At 50.7% G+C, this 19,460-nt stretch overlaps 1 protein-coding gene across 8 annotated transcripts in view; it reads right to left on the bottom strand.

The window, feature by feature from the left end:
- Positions 1-407: 407 nt before the first annotated feature.
- Positions 408-19,460, bottom strand: part of Gsn (gelsolin) — a 51,544-nt gene continuing 32,491 nt past the window's right edge. For 7 of the 8 annotated variants that reach the window (NM_001362945.1, NM_001362947.1, NM_001362948.1 and 4 more), the window contains 14 exons: positions 17,816-17,977; positions 15,574-15,723; positions 14,743-14,832; positions 13,243-13,375; positions 12,097-12,185; positions 11,729-11,944; positions 9,382-9,515; positions 6,754-6,844; positions 5,649-5,819; positions 4,968-5,142; positions 3,922-4,046; positions 3,652-3,729; positions 1,704-1,764; positions 408-813 (listed from right to left, as the gene is read on the bottom strand). In NM_001362945.1, coding sequence (NP_001349874.1) covers positions 644-813; positions 1,704-1,764; positions 3,652-3,729; positions 3,922-4,046; positions 4,968-5,142; positions 5,649-5,819; positions 6,754-6,844; positions 9,382-9,515; positions 11,729-11,944; positions 12,097-12,185; positions 13,243-13,375; positions 14,743-14,832; positions 15,574-15,723; positions 17,816-17,977 — 1,845 coding nt within the window. In that variant the 3' untranslated portion in view covers positions 408-643. The remainder of the gene's footprint in view (positions 814-1,703; positions 1,765-3,651; positions 3,730-3,921; positions 4,047-4,967; positions 5,143-5,648; positions 5,820-6,753; positions 6,845-9,381; positions 9,516-11,728; positions 11,945-12,096; positions 12,186-13,242; positions 13,376-14,742; positions 14,833-15,573; positions 15,724-17,815; positions 17,978-19,460) is intronic. The other variant, XM_006497990.3, reaches the window with a different exon arrangement.

Below are 19,460 nucleotides of genomic sequence, written 5' to 3'. Positions count from 1 at the left end.
AGATGCCACCCTGGGCAAGTTGGGGAGCAAACCAAACAAACAGTGTTCTCCTATGGCCTCTTTTTCAGTTCCTGCCTCTAGGTTCCTCTCTCGAGTTCCTGACCTGACCTCCTTTCATGACAGGCTATAAGCTATAAGATGGCACAAGCCATTTCCTCATCTAATTGCTTTTGGTCAGTGTGTTTATCACGGCAACGGAAAGCAGACCAGGATGCTCTGCAGTACGATCTATGCATGGCATTCCTCGGCGTGCCATCAGCTTCTCAAGGACCGAAATGCACACGCAGGATGGATAAAAGTTCATCTGCTCGCTCACTGGCCCATGGGAGGCGTCTGCCTGGGCCCCTCCGGATCACCGGGTCATGAACAGGGAGGGTAGCCATGGAATACAGAAAGCAGTGAGACACCTGGGGAGAACACACTTCAAAAAGCTTTTATTGGCTTTCATTTCCAAAGTACAGACATTTGAAGCAATTCTGTAAAGACCCTGAGTTTCCACAGGGCTTGTTTTGGCTACCGTAAAAAACAAAAACAAAAACACGCGCGCACACATCATAGTTTTCCTGCTTGCCATATGATGTCTTTGGGAGATGGACAACCCTCAAAGGCACTGATTGGTGACATTGATGGCTTTGGTCCTTACTCAGGCAGCCAGCTCAGCCAAGGCCCGGTCCAAAGGATCCACCGACCAGTAGTTGTCATCCCAGCCGAGGAACCAGCCCACGAAGGAAGGAGGCTCAAAGCCCTGCCTAACGACTGTGATGGGGGTCCGCCTGTCCCGATTTGCTGGATCTGTCTCGATGTACCGCTTAGCTGCAGACACACAAGGGGAAGGAGACGCAGGGACTCTCAGAGTGATCTCCTCAGGAAGAGAATAGCCCTACTGACCACCACCACTGAACACAGGCAAAGGCCCCACATGAATTCCCCCCAACACAGGAAGAACAGAAACTTCTACTTAAATTCCTGCTTTGCAAAGTCCTCAGCCCTTCCCTGTGTGTATCATTTCCCCTCTGGTGATTAAGAGACATTAAATAAACTGCTCTTAGGCTCCCAGCCTCTAGATTAGATTTCGGGATTCTGCTTTCCTACATGGGGCCCCTAACAAGGGAATCCTTGGACACACTGGGAATTAGACATGGCCTCTCCTCTTCCTTCCCCAGTAAGCCCTTGGGCATTCTGAAGGGACACACTGATCTCTTCATACCTGCTATAGGTTAGACCTGGCACATCCCTCAGAGCCTCTCTAAGAGCTGGTATCTTCTGTTCCTTAAAGGTGATGAAGGTGAGATCCTCCCACGCCTTCATCTCCCTTCCAAGTCCCCATGGCTTTACTTTGTACACACTTCCCACCTCCATGCCTCACCACAGGTTCTGTCACCAGAGTCAATCAATCTGGGCTGAAGCTTCCAAAGTAAACCTTCCGTCTTTATGAACGGATTGCCTCTGGTCATCACAACCAACTATTGGGATATCACCCTAACCAAGGCTCTAGAAGGTCAGACTATGAGCAGAAAGCCCCCATCCCTATGGATGCTAACCCCTAGGAGAGCATCAGAGGCTGTTCCCACCAAGCCCCAGCCTTTATCTCACGCCCACCTCCCACCCTCACCTACAGCCAAAGACCCCATGCCCACTACTGCCTAAGACTCACCCCCACCCACAACCAGAGAGGCCCCCCGCACCCCCACCCCAAGCCTCACCAGAAGTCAAGGCTTCCGTCTTTTCCTCTTCCTGGGAGTCTTTTCCAACCCAGACAAAGACCTGGAGTGAGATGTGAAATGAAAATCACGTGAGAGGTGCCGCGACAGTCACTGCCCCGTGAAGAACAAGGGTGGAGGAGGGTCCTGGGTGCTAGCAAAAGACAAAACTCCACAACTAACAGCCTTCAAACAGCAAGTAGAAGGGCATGGAACAAAGGCTGCAAAGCATCGACCTACAAATGTGTTTGTCATTAAGCTGTTGGCCTGTAATAGCACCGTCTGCAAATTTGGTTATCAATGATAGTCTAAGAGTCTGGCTTTCCAGCCTCTCCAGAAACACGAGAGAATCTAGAAGCTGAGCTATCACCTTCACTGGGATGAAGCTGAAAGGGAAGGTCCAGTTTACCTCAGGCTATACCTTTCCTCCTGTTTCCTCATCCCAGCCTGCACACCGGCAATCACTGCAATACAGCGGCAGCATTGGAACGCCCTCTCTGAGAGCTCACGAGTCACACCTTTAAAGTGTAGATTCACTCAACAGATGAGTGGACAGAGGTTCTTCATCACTCATCCAACAAATGCACTCGGGAAGGCTGCCCATCCTGGCATCTTGACTGACATGTGTCTAAAGCTTGCGATGAAAAGCCCAGGTCACTGTGAGCCTTAAGACACACACATAAAAAACCCTTGCTGATTTCTACACACCATCTATTGTTTATATCTTTTTGTGTATGTACATGTGTGTATTTGTGCCACAGTGCACACATGGAGGTCAGAAGACAACCTTGGGTGTGGGTCCTCGCCTCACACTTTGTTCGATGTGGGATCTTCTTGTTCATAGTGAGGCAGCCAGACAAGCTGGCCCGTGAGCTCCTGGGGAGTGTCCTGCCTCTGATATCCTCATTCCCCTCTTGCTCAGGAGCATGGTATCACAGACACACCCATCACTCTCGGCTTTTCCTTGGGTTCTGAAGACCTGAACTCTGATCCTCACACGTGTGTAGCAAGCACTTTATCCACTGGGCTATCTCCCCGCTCTGCCATCTATGTATTTATTTATTTATTTATTTGCTTCTTCCAAGAGAATTGCATTCAAGAGCAACTGCCATATATCAATGGCAATTAATTTTATCAAACGCCTTAAATGAGAAAATGCCAGGCTCGAGTCAGGACTGGTCTGGTGTCCCTTTGACTTGTCTCAGGAACCCAAGCACTTAGCATTTTGCCTGGAAGATAGTGAAGCTAAGAAACACTGGCCGAGGACTACCAAGGAGATGCATAAACAGGTAATGTCTCTAACCGCTTAGTCAATGATGACAGCCATATTGTTCAAACTGCAAACACAACTTCCCACTGAGCTTTCCCAAAGCTGCCCCACGGGAGAAAGACATGGGACTTTGTATTCAGACATTCTACAGCCTGGAGGATACTGGGAACAGGCACTTGATAGAAGAGTTACTGAGTTGACACTCCCACGGGAATAGATCCAGACCGGGCAGAGGTCAACTTGATGCAGTCCTTCACTCCCAGCGTCCCCAGTACAGAGCACTATGCAGATGCCCAACTGACACTGGATGAATGAATGAATGTTGTCATCCCTTCTGGGGCCCCCACAGCAGCTACCCTAGCAGATGGCACTAGAGGGATCAGAGCTGGGGAGTGACATTCTCAAGTCTCCAAATCACACTGGGCAGTAGAGCTATGTGACCTGGGTTTCTTTTCTAGGGTGCTGAGCAGATTTCAACAACCATGTATCTTGCCAGGCAGGTCCCACCACTTTCATGTTACAACTGTGGAAATGGCGTCTCAGGGAGAGGGTATGGCTTGTAGCCATTCCAGGAAACACCTGGTGTTGTCTCTTTTATGCCCTTCCCATGGTGACTCATCTTAGAACTAAGAGTCCAGCTTCTCCCTCTACCCAGGTCTTCTCCCTCTCTCCTTCACTCACCTGGTCCCAGGTGTCCAGGAGCATGACGTCATCAGTAGCCAGGTCTTCCTGCATAAGCTCGCCAGGAACCTCTTCGATCTGGGAAGGGTCAAAGGGGGTCAATGAAGAAACATCAGCCCTATTGGTTCCCAGAATGAGTTTAGAGAGGGATGGTCTGCCTGCAGAGACCCTTCCCTGGGCCATCAGACTTTCTCCAGGCTCTGAGGTTCACTGAGCCCTGGACCTGCCTCCTTCCCTAGGCACAAGCAGAGGTGGCACCTCCAGACTCACCACAAAGCGTCCGATCCTGTTGGAGCAGGCAAAGAGTCGAGGAGGATGGGCATCCATCTTCTTGTCCTTAAGCCTGGGGGATGTGCGGTAGGCAGTCTTCCCGCCCAGAGCCTCCCAGAAGGCATCTGTGAGGGGAGATCACCTTGGTTGCCAAGGGAAACCCTTGACCCATGAGCACATCTCACCAGACCCCAGACCAAACTGCCCAAAGCCAGCTGGCTGTTCTCCACTCTAAGATCCCAAGGGGCTCAAGATGGAAGAGAATGGAAAGAAAGGCCTGAGAGGGTAAGCAGGCAGAAAACAGTGCAGAGACGAGAGCACTACAGAACGGGGCTAATTATCTCTTCTCAGCACATGAGTCAGTAGATGCCCAGAGACAGGACAGCAATTTACCTAAAACAGCCTGGGAATGGAAAAACCAGGAGGCAAATCTGTTTTAAGTCCGATTTCCATGCTCTTTCTACAATACCTGCTGTCTACGTGTGTTCTGCATTTTTACAGAAATGTATCACCGTTAAAGATACAACTTCCTTGTGTCCACTCATTGGCTCCAGCTACAGTTCAAGTCCTCAAAAGCCACAGTGACCATCAGCCACCAAATTGGGGCTGGGAGGTACAGAACACTCATCCTCATAGATGTGTCTGCTGGATGGAGAGGCTGCATGCCCACACATGCGTGGACAGAGCATACACAGACCAAGCTGTCCTTCACTGCTTCTGTGAGATACCAGGAAAGGGGGAGGGTTCTGAGTATCAGCAGAAAAGAGGGCTGAGGGCTGAAGCAGGGTCTTCCTCTCTATAGATCTGAAGGTCCGGGGCCTCTTTGACTCTGTCACTCATCGCTCTTACAAGACTTCCTGGGAAATAGTCAACAGCCCCTGAGGCCCCCTCGAACCATCCACACCAAGTTCCCCCTTTCTTCAGGAGACAAGAGATTATCTATCACTGGCTATCACCCTCATTCCATCAATACACTCGAGGTGAAGGCACCAGAGAAGGATGTGGAGATGGAGCTCCAGGCAGTGGGAATTGGTGGGTCCCCGCACCTGGCTCACTGCCTTCTTCCACCTGCACATGCTGGGACCGAAGCACCTTCAGAAGCTCCTGGGCGCCGGTCTTCTCCGCCTCACTGGCTCCTGCGCCCACCCACAGGTAGGCAGCGGAGGGGGTTTTCAGCACAAAGGCATCGTTGGAGTTCAGAGCACCAGACTTAGGCATCACCTGGAGGTGGAGTGGGACAGGCAGCACTCAACTAATCAGGGGCCAGGAAAAAACAACCCTGCCCCTCCTTATAGCCAGGAGACTCTGCAGTAGGACAAACTTCTTCCCTTCAGAAATGGAGAGCACAAAGTTTGGAGACTGAGCGGGTCTGGCTAATTCCCATGTTTCTTGGATGCATGTGATGAGGGAGAAGTCTCCAGAATTTGGGGCTGCCTTAGCAAAAGTTGTATGTTCAAAACAAAGGAAGTGATAGAGTAATTCACAGCACCAAGACCATAGTGTCTGCTGGAACAGAATCACACATGCCGTCCTGGCTGCACAGAGTGAATTCTAGGGAAGGGAGTGTGGGAAAGCGTGTGAGGAATCCTGGAGGAGTAAGGGGCTGCCAGGGAGGAAGCTCTGGTGCGTCTGCCTCCTCCTCCCACCCAGGCCACTGGAGGGCAACCCACTGGGCCCAGAGGACTTGAGGAGGGCAGAGCTGCCCATGTTCTGGAACCTGGCGTTACCTCCACAGCCCTGGTGGCTCCAGAGCTGCTGGCTCGCACTTGGAAGAGGCGGATACTGGCAGGAGCTGTCTGCCCACCATCACGGGAGGTGCCACCCTTGTAGATGATCATGGGCTTCCCGCCAAACAAGCTCATGAGGTGTGCAGGCTCTTTGCCTTGGACCACTCGGCTCTGGCAGTGAGAAAGGAAAGAGTCAGCTTTTCTTTTTCTTTTTAATGGTCCTGGACCATTCCTCCAGGAAGGCCACCACACTGTGTCTGACTATGGTTGGGGGCACTGTGCAGGGAACAACATCAATCATACTCTGCAGCACCACAGTACTGAGAAGAGAAAGTTGGAGATGATGTCACTGCTCAGGCCCCCTGGGTGCTGTTTTCCCACCATCCATCCCTGTGAAGCCTTGCCTTACAGCCCCTGAGTCCGGTCCAAAAACCAGGGAAGTCCAAGTTTATAAACATGACCTTAAAAGGAAGGACGGAGTGCTTGAGTACATTCTTTCAGAATGCTGAGGTCAGTCCCAGACACATGAAAGCGTGAGGGAATGCAAAGAGCCTTTCGGGTCTGGAGGCACCACTGTACCCCATATGGCCCCAACTTCCAACTTTCCCCTATCTCTAGCCTGTCTTCTTACTTAGATCTAAACACAGCACATAGATTTCCTGTCCTAAATGTGCCCTGCAGGGATCAACTGTGTCATCCCCTGGTGGACAACCAAGGGAGATATATATATCTGGATACAGACATTAAGTCTAGTGCATAGGGGCCATGCATAAACGTTTATTGCATGGGTAGGTGAGTAGATAGACAGATGGATAGATGTATGGGTGGGTGAGTGGATGGATGGATGGATGCGTGGGTGGGTGGATGGATGGATGGATGGATGGATGATGGATAGGTGGATGGGTGGATGGATGGATGGATGGATGGGTGGATGGATGGATAAGTGGACAGGTGGATAGATGGATGGGTGGATGGATGGGTGGATGGATGGGTGGATGGATGGATGATAGATGGATGACGGATGAACGGATGGATAATTAGGCAGCTAAGTGAGCAAACAGATGAAGTCCTGACTGAAGCCATAAGAGGCAATACTCTGGCTCACCTGGACAGGAGTTCCTCCCAGCTCCTCATCCAGCTGGGCAGTCAGGATGGCAGAAGCAGCAACCTCATCCTGGGTAGACTGGGCACCCTGCCTAGAAGAGGGAGAAAGACTCAGCTCTAGTTTCCATAGTTCCTAGTTTATGGGCCTCTTTCTTGCTCTGAGCTCTAGTAACCCATGAAGCTGCTTGTTGTAGGGGTGACCTGGGATGGAAAAGTGCAGGGACTGTGGGGAGAGCCAGAGACAGCAGCTTTGTCAACCTGCCTACTCCTAGCTCAGGTACACCGGGAAGATTCCCTGTCCTAAATGTGCCTGCGGAACTCCCTGGGTCCTCTGATAGACATACAAAGAGCGTACTGAGACTCAGATGCACAAAAGTAGTCGGGGCATTTGCTGGTATAAAAAGACAGAAACAGCTGGCATGATGTGTGCCATCTGTGAGGAAAGACACCAGTCAATCACCCTCATGGGGACATGTGAAAAGGACTCCTGGATGTGTGCTGTGTGTGGTAACTTCCCTGAGAGGGAGAGTTAGGGAGACTCAAGGTCCCCCCACCTCAGCTTCTTGCCAAGGCTGGGCCTTATATTGTCCCTGGCACACACCATATGTCAAAAAGCCTCCTAAGACGTTTGAATCGTATGTTGAACTTAGTGATACAGGACTGCAGTTTCAGCTACCTGGGGAATTAAGGGAGGAGGATTGCAAGTTCAAGGCCTGCATGGGCAAATTAGTGGGGCTCTGTCTCAAAATAAAAGGTAAAAAATGGTATCACTGGCAGTGGCTTGCCTAGCATATGCTAGGCTCTGGGTTCAAACTTCAGCATCCCCATGTCCCTGCAATAACGATATCTGTATTTAGCTTTTAAATGCTGATGCTCTCAGTCAGACAGCAGTGGTACACTCCTTTAGTGACAGCACTTGGGAAGTGAAGGCATGTGGATATCTGTGAGTTCAAGGACAGCCAGGGCTACACTGAAAATCCCTGTCTCGCTCGAAAAACCGAAACAAACAAACAAAACAAAACAAGATAAACAAGCAAACAAAAAGCAGAAGCTTTTAAAAATATGGGATTGCCAGACAGTGTGTGCACTTGATTCCTGGGTACCACTCTTCAGGGGCTACGGTCATAAAGGAGCGGTAATCGGTGTCACAGTCCCAGAAGGCTTAGGAGACCCCTTGGGGTCCTAAGCCCTAGAGATGTCCCATGGGATCTTGGGTTAGGGCCTGGGCCAGGAAAGACTGAGGAATGCGGACCTGGTGACACAGAGTAGACACAGACAGATGCACAGCACTGCATCAGCCGGCCCACGGCTGCCTGGGCTGTGAAAGGAAGCAGGCGGGGCAGAACTTATGTGAGAACTGACCAGGGTTTCTTGCTTTGGTTTCTTTTGTGGGTTTTTTTTTTTTCAACTCTTCAGTAGGTCTAAAATTATTTCAAAATGAAACTTCAATGGAGAAGAAATATGACAACTATTATTCAGACAAAAGTCTGAGAGTGTCTAGTAACAGGGTCACCAGTATGTTATTGTTTATCTTTCAGTACTAGGGGAGGGACCCAGAGCCGCCAGCATGCACACAAGTGTTCTGCCACTGAGCCACACCCTGACCCCCAATGCAAACTTAAAGTAAAAAAAAAAAAACAACACTTTATAAACTATCCATGAGTTTTAACAACACAATCTGCTTAGGTGGATCCAGGGAAACAGGGACTCCTGCATGTAGCTGGCAGGAGTACAGGGATATGAAAGGCCCAGGCACTAGCCAGGGAAACTGGAGCTATCTATCAAAATGACTGACAGGTCCATTGACTGGCAATCCACTCCTGGGAACTCATCATAGAGACTTCTCTACACACCCACCTGTTGCTTAAAGTCACTGACACTGATGAGACAGCGGACTAGCACCCAAGCATGCATGGGTGTGGGAGCTTGTCAGTAAACCACAGTACAGCAACCCAAAGGGATGGCATGGCTGTTAGACACACACCCACTCCAGGAAGCTGTAAATTTCCAGGAAGGTAATAGCCAAAAGGCCAGCTACAGGGAAATGTGCTTAGTGTGCGCTTACATTATACATCCTTCCAGTAATCATGCAAAAAGGATAAATAAAAATTGCCAAACTGGTCAAGAGGAAAGGGTGGGGCTTGGCAGATGAGTCACAGGTGTAACGGAAAGTTCAGAATGACACCTTTGGGCTTTGCTTTGGATCTGGAGCAATGTGATTCTATGTTCTTCTGTAAAACAATTATTTAAATGATTGATATAATTAATAATTATAATTTAAATAATTATTATAATTTAAATAATTATAATTGATATATATGTATATATCACATATTTCTGTAGTATAGAATAATCTGTAATTATTACAACAGAAGCCTCTGGAAAGATAAATTAGTATTAGCACTTGGCACTGCCTGGCAAGAGCTGCTGGGTTGGTGTGTCTCTGTCCCTAAGTTGGGCATGACAAGAAGTTCAGGGTTGTGACTCTGCTTGAGAACGGGCCCCAGCAAGGTATGGCTGTCCAAGCTCAGGCCTCTATACTCCAGACTCCCTTTGTCAGCATATTCAGGCACAGTTATGGCTCCACAAACTCCCCCCTAAGACTCAGCAGTTAGCCCAGGCTCCTCACCAGTTGTAGATGATCTGTCCCTGGCGGCCACCGTGGCGGTAGTTGTACAGAATGATGTAGCTGTCGCCTCCATAGAACTGCCCGTATGTGGCAGGGTCCACTGGCACCTTGTTGGAACCTTCAATTCTCCAGATCTGCAGAGGCAGAGCTGAGGTCAGACACTGCAGTGTGCCCTCTGTCACCCTGGGCAAGCTGGGACCCCAGTATAGTGGACAGTGTGGAGAACAGGACAAGTTTTTCATGGGAACGCGGTGCCATCCAGGCCCAAGCAAAGTTAAATAAAGTTAAATAATTTGCCCGGCGCTCAGAGCCCTTGAGAGGCACAGCAGGATATGATCGCAGAGTTCCCGCTCTACCTCTTCCCACCACGTCTGACCAGATGATCTGTTTCTCCCCCCTGAAAAGCCCCTCAAGACAGCTCTAGATTAGAAGATTGAGCCAAGCCTGAGTCAAACCTAAGCCATGCCCCCTGAGAGGTCATATGACTTCCGATGGCCCCTCTCAGAGCCTCAGCTTTCTCACCTGAAAAGTGATGGTGACAACAGCCATAAATGGTGTCAAGCCTTCCATTCTAGTCATGAAGATGCCATGATGCCCCTACCACAAGCTAGCTCTATTAGGCCCAACTGCCATTAACAGGATCGGCATTATATCACCAGTATTTCCACTCTCCCTATGGATTTTATAGGTCACTTTATTCATCGGGGCCATAGTTGGGTGGGCTCATAATGACCTCCCTCTGCAGGCAGATCTGTACAAACAGCGCTAGCAACCAGTCATCGGGAGGCCCTCCAGTGACACCTAGTGGTCAAGTGGAGGCACTGAGCCCGCAGCATGGAGTCTTGGAGGTGAGGAGCATTTGAGGCTCAGAGAGGTTGAGTAAATGGCCAGGCTCAACTCTCTGTCTACCAAACGCTTTCGCTGCCTCCTCTGCACACTGGCCAGTAGTACGGAGAGAACAGCACCCGTGACAGTAATGGTGACTGTCGCTATGCCTCTTAGGGGAACAGTGGACGCTGACCTGGAATGGACTCTGGGCCCCAAGCATCTATGAGCACACCTCCACCTCTCCACCTGCACCCTGTCTCCCCACTCCCGGGTGCTTTATCTCTCCCCTAACCGATCAGAACGACCCCTCCCCATTCCCAGATGTTCTAGCTCATGTTTCTACCTCTTACCTATTTTTTATGGCGGGCCTTTAAAGCACAGAACCAAATCTGTCATACATCTACTAAAACCAAAAGAAAACCCAAGCTATTTTATTACTGCCGTACCCCATGTGCTGCACTCATGGTCCCTCTGGCACCATGCTCCTCAAAAAACAGGTCCTGCCTGGAATGTGTCCCTACTCCCTCACAGCAAACTCCCGCTCCTACTGTGCTAGCCAATCCCAGCCACCCCATTCCCACTGCCTTCCCTGTGTTCCCACAAAATCCCAGAGGTTCCCTTCAGCTCCGGGAACAACGGATTTCAAGACTCTACTGTGGCTGTGGTCACCTCCCTTCCCACCCAGGCACTCCTGGGGAGGAAGATGGAGTCTGGGAGCCTGGCACACAGTAGGTACTCAGGGAATGTTGATTGTTAAAAATCAAACAAACAAAAAAAGTGGAAGTGAAGAATCTCATGTACCACAGGCTGTGGTGTAAACTTGGGAGAAACACCCTCGGGGCGGTAGAGGTTGGGTGTGAGCTATAGCAGGTAGAGAGACAGGGAAGGGAGGCATCTAGCCAAAGCCAGCCCAGGCACAGTGACACTGTAACAAGTACTTAGAAACTGCTTTTTGTTAGAAAGCACTGGCTCACAGGGTAACTGAAGCCAGGAGAACACGGAATTCTCCATCTTGTTTAGGTCTGCATCACTTGCTCAGCTCTGCTTATAGACACGTTACTTCAAGAGGAGTCTCGCAGACCTATCTCATCTGCCTTTGCTCCTTCAAGGCTGAAGGCACTCAGATAAGTCATTGCCCTGAACCTGTGCTCACTCTTGAGGAGCTCGTCGCCTCCAGTGATGGGGAATATCCAAGAGAGCGGGGCGCACCCTGGAGTCAAACTGGCCTCGATATGCAGACTAGATATCAGATGATTAACCACGCCATGCTTGGCCCAAGACTGCTTATTCATACACACCTCTAGCCCCAACTCTCCCTATATCTAAACCCAAAGCTCAAGTCAGTGCTGTGAAGATGGACTTGGGGGAGGGCTTGGGGCCCCTTTTTTTTGTTCTCCCCAGTTTGACTACATTGATAAAGCCTCAATCTGCCCTTCTCTATCCTTTAGCTGGTGTAACGGGGCCAGTGACTGAGCCTGGGCTGTGGAATTCTTTGCTGTAGAACTGTGGTTGCAATTACCTGTTTCTGGCCAGTTCCATCATCATCCATGCCGTGCTGAGCGGCCATGGCGGTGGAGGTGTGCAGCGTAGCAGCATCGAAAGGTACGCGCTCCACGTTGGCAATGTGGCTGGAGAGGTAGCCCAGGCCGGGGCCGTCTGTCTGGTCTGGGTCCCGCCAGTTCTTGAAGAACTGCTTAAAGAGAGGGGTCTCACCGCCCTCTGGGAGAACTGAAACCTGGGAAGGGAAGAGAGGCTTAGGATGTGGCCAGGCTGCCTAGCAGGGGTCTTAGGGAGCCTCAGGGGCTGGTTGGTCCCTGAGGAGGATGGGGGACCCTCTCCATCCCTCACCCCCACTGAACATGCTTCTCCCTGACATGAGAACCTCACCTGGGTCTGCCTGGGGTACTGCATCTTGGAGATGAAGTCAGAGGCTGTTTTGAGGGCAGCCTTCCGCTCCTCCATGTTGGCCTGCTTGCCTGCCAGAAATCAGAATAACAATGTAAGGCTAGTAGCCAGAGGTCCCTGGAAAGGGGTAGCCAGTCCACCTCCCTGTTCTCCTTACATTTAGACAATAGCCAGAGAGCATCACCCCTAATCCCTGAGGGTTCCTAGCTCCAAGAGACACTCCCCATCTCCTGGCCAATAACAGCAACCATGATAACCACTGTGGTCAATTTACTGAATACAGATTCGGCGCTAGAATGACACTCAGATTATTCCATTTAATCCACACAACAGCCTTAAATCACGAAAGTCATGGCTGATTTGTGCCCTCTCATATATAAGGAAACGGGATCTCAGAGAAATCATAGGAAATTAGCCAGCCACATTGGTACAGACACCCAGGCTGCACACTTTACACAGAAGCCTCTTTCCAAGGCAAGGTGATCCTGCCTATCCACTGCCTGGCCTCTGTTCCAGCCCTTGAGAGCCTTTAAGAGTCAGGTGAGGCCCTGGCCAGTCCATGCCCACATCCCTCAGACAGACAGCCCAGACTCAAGGAGCCTCTCAAGTTCTTGCTGTCCCTACTCACTTCCCTCCCTCCCGTCTTCCCAGCATCAGTGTCAGAGGAAGCACTGGGGGTCTTCTCAGACATCTCTGGGCTCTCACAGGAGCCACCCATTCATAAGGACTTCCCTGGTGACTCCTGGTGCAATCTCCTTCACAAAAGGCCCTGATACCCAGCAGAGAGTTCCAAGTCTTATAATAACATATTGCTTAACCCCATTCAGCATGCTGGGGCTCAGGTAGCACAGAGCTCAATCTACACACACACACACACACACACACACACACACACTATATGGTATCCATTAACTTCTTGGAGGACTGATCTTGTCACACAATTGGCAAACACTCATTTGAGCCCAAACAGGGACTTGGGCCCAGCAAGGGCCTAAGATCACACAGTGAATCAGCTGCAAAATGAGACATTGATTCAGGATCCCAGGTGCCTTCATTGTCCCAGCAGCCTCTGTTCCCCCTGGGACTGAGATTCTAGAAACCTGTGGTGACCTAGGACCCGCCCCATACCTTTCCAAACAAAGATTTTCCCATCTCTGCCATGGTCCAGGATGAAGCAGTCCTCAGATCTCAGGGCGCCCTGGGCGAAGGGGTTCTCATCAGCCACTAGGGAGACTGACATGCTACCTGCACCGTTGGAGACCTGTGGGGACAGAGACGAGAGCATGTGAGCACCAGAGACAGGCAGGGGCGCAGATCAACATCCATGCCCACCAGCTCTGAGCACACTCACGCTCTTCCACCTTCCATGTAACACAGATGCTACTGCACCTAGAATAGGAAGGAGGGTAAGTGGAAGGAAGGGAGGAGGAACTTGAGGCCAAGCATGTAGCTCACAGTTGGTGGAGTGCTGGCCTAGCATGCACGAACCCTGGGGTTCTATTCTCCTAGCACCACATAAACCAGGGGTGGAGGTGCACACCCGCAGTCCCAGAACTCAGGAGGTAGAGGCAGGAGATCAGAATTTTATCCTTACCTATGTAGAAAGTTGAAGGTCAGCCCAGGATATGTGAGACTTTGCCTTAGTAAAAGTGTGGGGGCTCGGACAAGATGTAGAGTTTGCTGGGAAGCTTTTGAAATCATGAATAACGGAAAGAAAAATGTCAACCGGCAAACATGATGTGCCAGCCTGGACCATGCTTGGAACGAACTTGGGAGAACCAGAATCATGCCTAGAATTGGTGGGCAGCATTGGCCAGTCTCAGGCTCTTAGCTGACAAATGTGCCTGCTTACTTACGTTAGGCTAAGGAGAAGCGGGATGGGGGGTTATGCACTATCTGCAATATTCCCATAAATCTAAGAAATTCCAGTATAAAGAATTCATTTGACTTAGAAACAAGAGGTGTCCACTAGCCAAGATTTCACAAGACCACTTTGGGTAAGCAGGGATTTCTGAGTCCCCGGGGATGGAGATTCAAGAGCTGGGGACTGACACATAACAAAGTCCACGAGCATCACCCCAGATTCTATAATGACAGGGGCGGGCAAAGGCTGGCACCTGCCTGGTGTGCACAAGCCATGGCCCAACATGGGCCCCAGCAATGAGAAGGAGACCCAAGTATACACAAGGAAGACATTGTCCCTCACCTGGCTCTGCAATGTCCTGTTTTCCTAAGGCACTCTCTCATCCCCAGCATCCCGGCTCAGACACCCAGAAACCCTACCAACATTTTTGCAAAATTGACCTTCTCGATGGGCACAGTGGTGCTGATCTGCAACCCCGGGACTTAGAGGGCTGAGACAGGATCAAAGCTAGCCTGAGCTGTACAGTAAGATGAGATCCCGTCAAACAGATAACACTAACAAAACCCACACACCTAACCCAAGCAAACCAAAACACCAACAAAGGTTGTTTCTATTTTGCAGGGAAGGGGTGGTACGGATGGACTCAGCATCCCCGCTTACTCTCCGGCATCAGTTCCCCAGTCAGGACAGCTGAGGAGAGCAGAGCCTCCGGCCACCCAGCCTGACCCTGTGTGTAGTATGGGTGACAGTACTCCGGGGCTCACCTTGTAGAGCTTGGCCAGCCTTCGGTTGGCTGCATCTTCCTTGGCTGTGTCCTCGGTACCTTCAGGCAGAGCTGGCTTGGGGCCCAGCACCTAGGGGAGGTTGTCAATGGGGTGGAAGAGAATCCATGAGCATGGAGGTTTCTGGAGTCAGGCTTCATAGATAGCCATGTCCATGTCCCAGATGCAACCTGCCTGGCCCTGACATCTTGAATCTACTCCTTCTGAGAACGAGCTCTCATCAAGTACCAGCCGCCCTTCCCTCCCTGTGCCCTGCCCCCAGGCTGGACTTTCCTTCAGTCGTCTGCTTTGATTCTGAGCTAAACGCAATTGGCAAACACCTTCTAGCCAGGTCTGGAGAGGATCTTACCACTCAGACAGGCTCACTGGTCTACGCTGCTTCCGGGAGGCTGTCAGAATTGGGACCTCAGCTATCACCACGACAGAGCTCATATCTGCTCTGCTCCATCCCAGCTACTATCCCTGGTGTCTGGATCTTCCCCCCCACCCCCATAAAACCCCTTTGCAAAAATTCAGAACTAGGTGTCCCCAGCAAGTAGGAGCAAGGTGGCTCAGAACAGAGACTTTGGCTCCTCCACTTCCTGGGGAGCCTTGTCTCTCTGTTGGCAGATTCTCAAAGCATTGTAGCCTAGCTGATAATCCATCCGTTAACTGAAGGAGCCATAAATAAACAGGCATGTCAGAGGAGGCCACTGACAGCTGGGTCTCAATTGTTTCAGCTAGTCCTCAAGAGCTGCTGGGAGGACCTCTTTCTTAGCCTGCTTCTTGTTCGTAGCCTGCCCCCTGCCCACCCCGCCCATACCCCACAGACACCTGCAGCATGGCTTCTGGCTCTCCTCCCTCTTCAGACACGTGTACTTGAGCACGGCCACTCCTCTCGTTGTCCCGGATGCCCTTGGACACCTGTGTGGCCTTCAGCCTTTCAAATTTGTTGCTGCCAGAGCCACACCACTGATAGATATTCTGTAAGAAGACAGAGATCCCAGGAAGTCAGAGTCCAGCCTCTGCACAAGCCCGCCTGGCAGAATGGCAATATGCAGCCTGTGGCTATGTACAAGCTCCCCCTGGCCTGCGCTTGCCCAGGTGAGGGCTGGCAGAGGGCACACACGTCACCCAAGGGCAATGGAGTGATTTGCATTTGAGGATACTGACTGTACAATGACGTCTAGATTGCTGGCCGCTGTGGCTTGCATATGACTTGTTCCTCTAAAGTTTGATGGCAATTTGGCAGTGATGGAGAGAAAGGCCTACATTGGCTGCTAGGATTAACATTTTTCAGGGGGTCAGTTTTTCCTACTACAGAGCAGATCACCTCTGTATCTCAACTGTTTTACACACAGACATTTGCCTGTCTACACTGGCCACTTTATAAAGCAGCCAGTCAGTCTCCAAACAGTGCTGCCAGATCTCCCCCTCCCCAAACCCTAAGACGGACGAAATCAATGTTTACTTACAAGTTATAGCATCTCTGCCCATCTGTTATAGAGACCCCTGCTGGTGGAAAGCAAAACTGCAAGCACTATTTGTCTACAGCGTCCACAGCATTTCTGACCTACACCTTGCCTGTGTGCTAGTTATTTTTATCATCAACTTGACACAACCTAGAGTTTCTTGGGAAGAGGGAACCTCAACAGAGAAATTGCCCAAATCAGACTTGCCTGTGGCCATGTCTGTGAATGACTGTCTTGATTGGTCACTGATGTGGAGGACCCAGCCCACTGTGGGCAGTAACTTCCCTAGGCAGGCAAGTAAGCAGTGTGCCTCCATGGTTTCTGCTTCAGTTCCTACTTGAGTCCCTGCCCTGATTCCCTTCAGTGATGGAGTGTGATATGGAAGTGTCCGAGTGTTCAGAACGGCCCAAACCAGAAACCACCCAAGTTCCCATCAACAACAGGAATAATGAAGTATCTAAGTCCCTGTAGAGTTGAGTGAGCTCCCACAATATGGAGGAATCTCAGATATGCAAGATGAAGAATTCGATATAAGAGAGGAAGGTCTCCTGCACATAATTTCATAAATGTGCAAAAAAGAAGAAGAAGAACAACAAAAAACCCTGAGTCTATCCAACTGAGAGTTCCGATGGCCGCCCCTCAGGGCAGAGGGCCTGGGAGGACAACTGATGCTTTGCAGAGAGCTGTGATGCTTCATTTCTGGATCTACAGTTAAAAGATGGGCAGGTACATGCGTTGGGCGAAACACAGAACAGCAGCTGGAATTATAACACAGCTTGCCATGTCACATCAACAAGAAACTATGCTGAGGCCGAACAGGCAGCTCGGCAGTTAAGAGCACTGCCAGCTCCTGCAGAGGACCTGGGTTTGACTCCCAGCACCTGCACGGAAGCTCACAACCATCTGTAACTCCAGTCCCAGAGGAGCCAAGTCACTCTTCTGGCCTCTGTAAGTACCAGGTATACCTGGCACACAGATGAATATGCACCCCCAAACACCTTTACACATTCCACAGGCTCATATGCACAGAGGTCTTAGGGTGCAGTGTCTGGCTGTGACCATCAGCATGTTTGTGCTCATGCAGGGCTATGAGGCAAGACTGTAGGAAGCATCATCACTAACCTGTAAGTGGGCCTGGGATGTGTACCACGGGCATCATCACATGCTAGCCTCATAGGCAATCAATGATGCTCATGTCACTGTGGGTCTATCCAAGTCTATGGGTGCAGCACTCACTGTAGGGTTAGTATCCATGGTCAATGAGAATCTACAGTCTTGCACATAACTGCCATGTGCTTAGAAGTGAGTGTCTATATTCTTAAAGGTATATAACTGTGCATGTCAGATATCGGGGAGGCTGCATTTCAAGAACTCTGTGTAAACAGTGGGAACCCAAGGCCCATGCATACATGCGTGACATGAGTCTATGTGTGGGAATCTAGGACCAGACTTAGCCATTCTAGATCTGTCTGCCCAGCGCATCCAGCGTCTGGTCTCCATCCCCCAAGTGTTCATGCACCCCTTCACAAGTGTTTTCCCCTCCCCAGAGTCAGACCTGGCCAAGTTCACCACAGTGGCCTTGGAAAAGGGCAGGCAAGACTCACGTTTCCCAGGTCCAGAATGAAGCAGTCGCCATTGTTGAAACTGTCCCAGGACACAGGTACCTCAGTAGCACGGACTACACGGCGTCCTTTGACCTGGAAGAGCCTCTGGACCACCACCTCATTGGGTACCACGTGTTTGAATCCAGATGCCACACCTCCTTTCTGTCAGGTGAAGGAGACAGTGTTAGTCCAGGGGAGGAGATCTGGTGAAGTAGATACACAGGGGTCGCAGGACTGAGGGGAAGAAACTTCTGGCTGGTGGAGAGATGCTCAGCTCAACCAGGACTTTCGCTGTTAGTGTCTGATACCGAGACATTCTTTTCTGAGGTTCAGAAAAAAATAAATAACATCTACCAAAACCACATGGCTAAGATTCCCTCCACATTACATCCCTCTGAACCTTCCACTGCACCTAAAAGATCCTGAGAGCCACTTCCTGGATCAAAGGACCGCAAACATCTCTCTCTCAAAACCAGCATTTCCCAAAGGGCACACTGTGGCATGCTACACGGAGAATCTTCAAGGAAAGGGATCCATCATCCAAGTGTAGGGGGTGCTCCTACTCACGGACCCTGACTGTCACACAACAAACATGGACATACCAAAGGTTCCTATGGTGAACAGCCACGCTTGCCCTGTTTCACACAGTCTCTCCCTAGCTCACCACTCTTCCACCCCACCCCGTTGCAAGACATTCATTAGTTCAGTGGGAAGCCAAAGGAAGCTGTCTGGAATGTCTCCAGCTTCAGGTACTCAACAGCCCTCCACCTTACACTCATTGTGTCCAACCTGACCAAAGCCCAGAGACGTGAAGTGATTTCCTCAGGTGTGCTCAGCAAGCCTGTGGCACACTCAAGACAGCCTTGCTGTCTGCCCTGGGTCCCGTACATCTCCCTATTCCACACACCATGGAGGTGGGAGTTCAGAGGCTTCTATAGGTTCTCAGACCACCCCAGCCAGGACCCTATCAGCCCACCTCCTTGCACTGACCCTAGTCTTACAACCTTGATGGTGTAGGCAGAGGCAGCTCCTGTAAGGCACAGTAACAGTAAGTAGAATAGACGTGATCATAGTCACTACACCACACATTCCACATGTATCTCACAGGTGAGGGGGAGAAGAGCCCACACATGATGGGCCTCGCTCAAGCGCTCACAGTGGGGCAGGTGACGCTGGGATCAAACCCAAGTTCGTCTGAATCTGAAAAATTATGTCATTCTTCCTGATATCAGTTCTTAGGCCCAGGTTCAAGCAGTTTCAAGTTTCTGGGGACTGGAGCGCCCTCTGGTGTCCCTTCTTGGTGTGGACGTAAAGTCTATCAGCATTGCCCATCACCAGGAAGAGCTGTGGTGCCACTGGGTGGAATGACCTCATTGTGGGGCAAGGCTACACCCGTGGCTTCCATCCTGGATGGAACTTTCCCCATCACAGAAAGAATGAATCGGAGGCCAGATGGCCATGGTGCCTGAGACCCAGAGTGATGTGAGGGCTGGAGGAGGGCAAGGGCTGAGGCAGTCACTGGGGACGAGGTGAGGGGCAGACACTGGGCAGTATACCCTAGCACTCTGTGCTTCCTCCACAGTCACCCACAGGACCCCAGGGCCACATGAATGAGCAGCGATAAGGCTGGCACCCATTGTCCATG

This window comes from Mus musculus, chromosome 2, assembly GCF_000001635.26.
Source record: "Mus musculus strain C57BL/6J chromosome 2, GRCm38.p6 C57BL/6J".
In the NCBI taxonomy this organism is placed as follows: Eukaryota; Metazoa; Chordata; class Mammalia; order Rodentia; family Muridae; genus Mus; species Mus musculus.
Note: the sequence above shows the minus strand (reverse complement) of the source record. Positions and strands in the feature narration are given on the sequence as shown.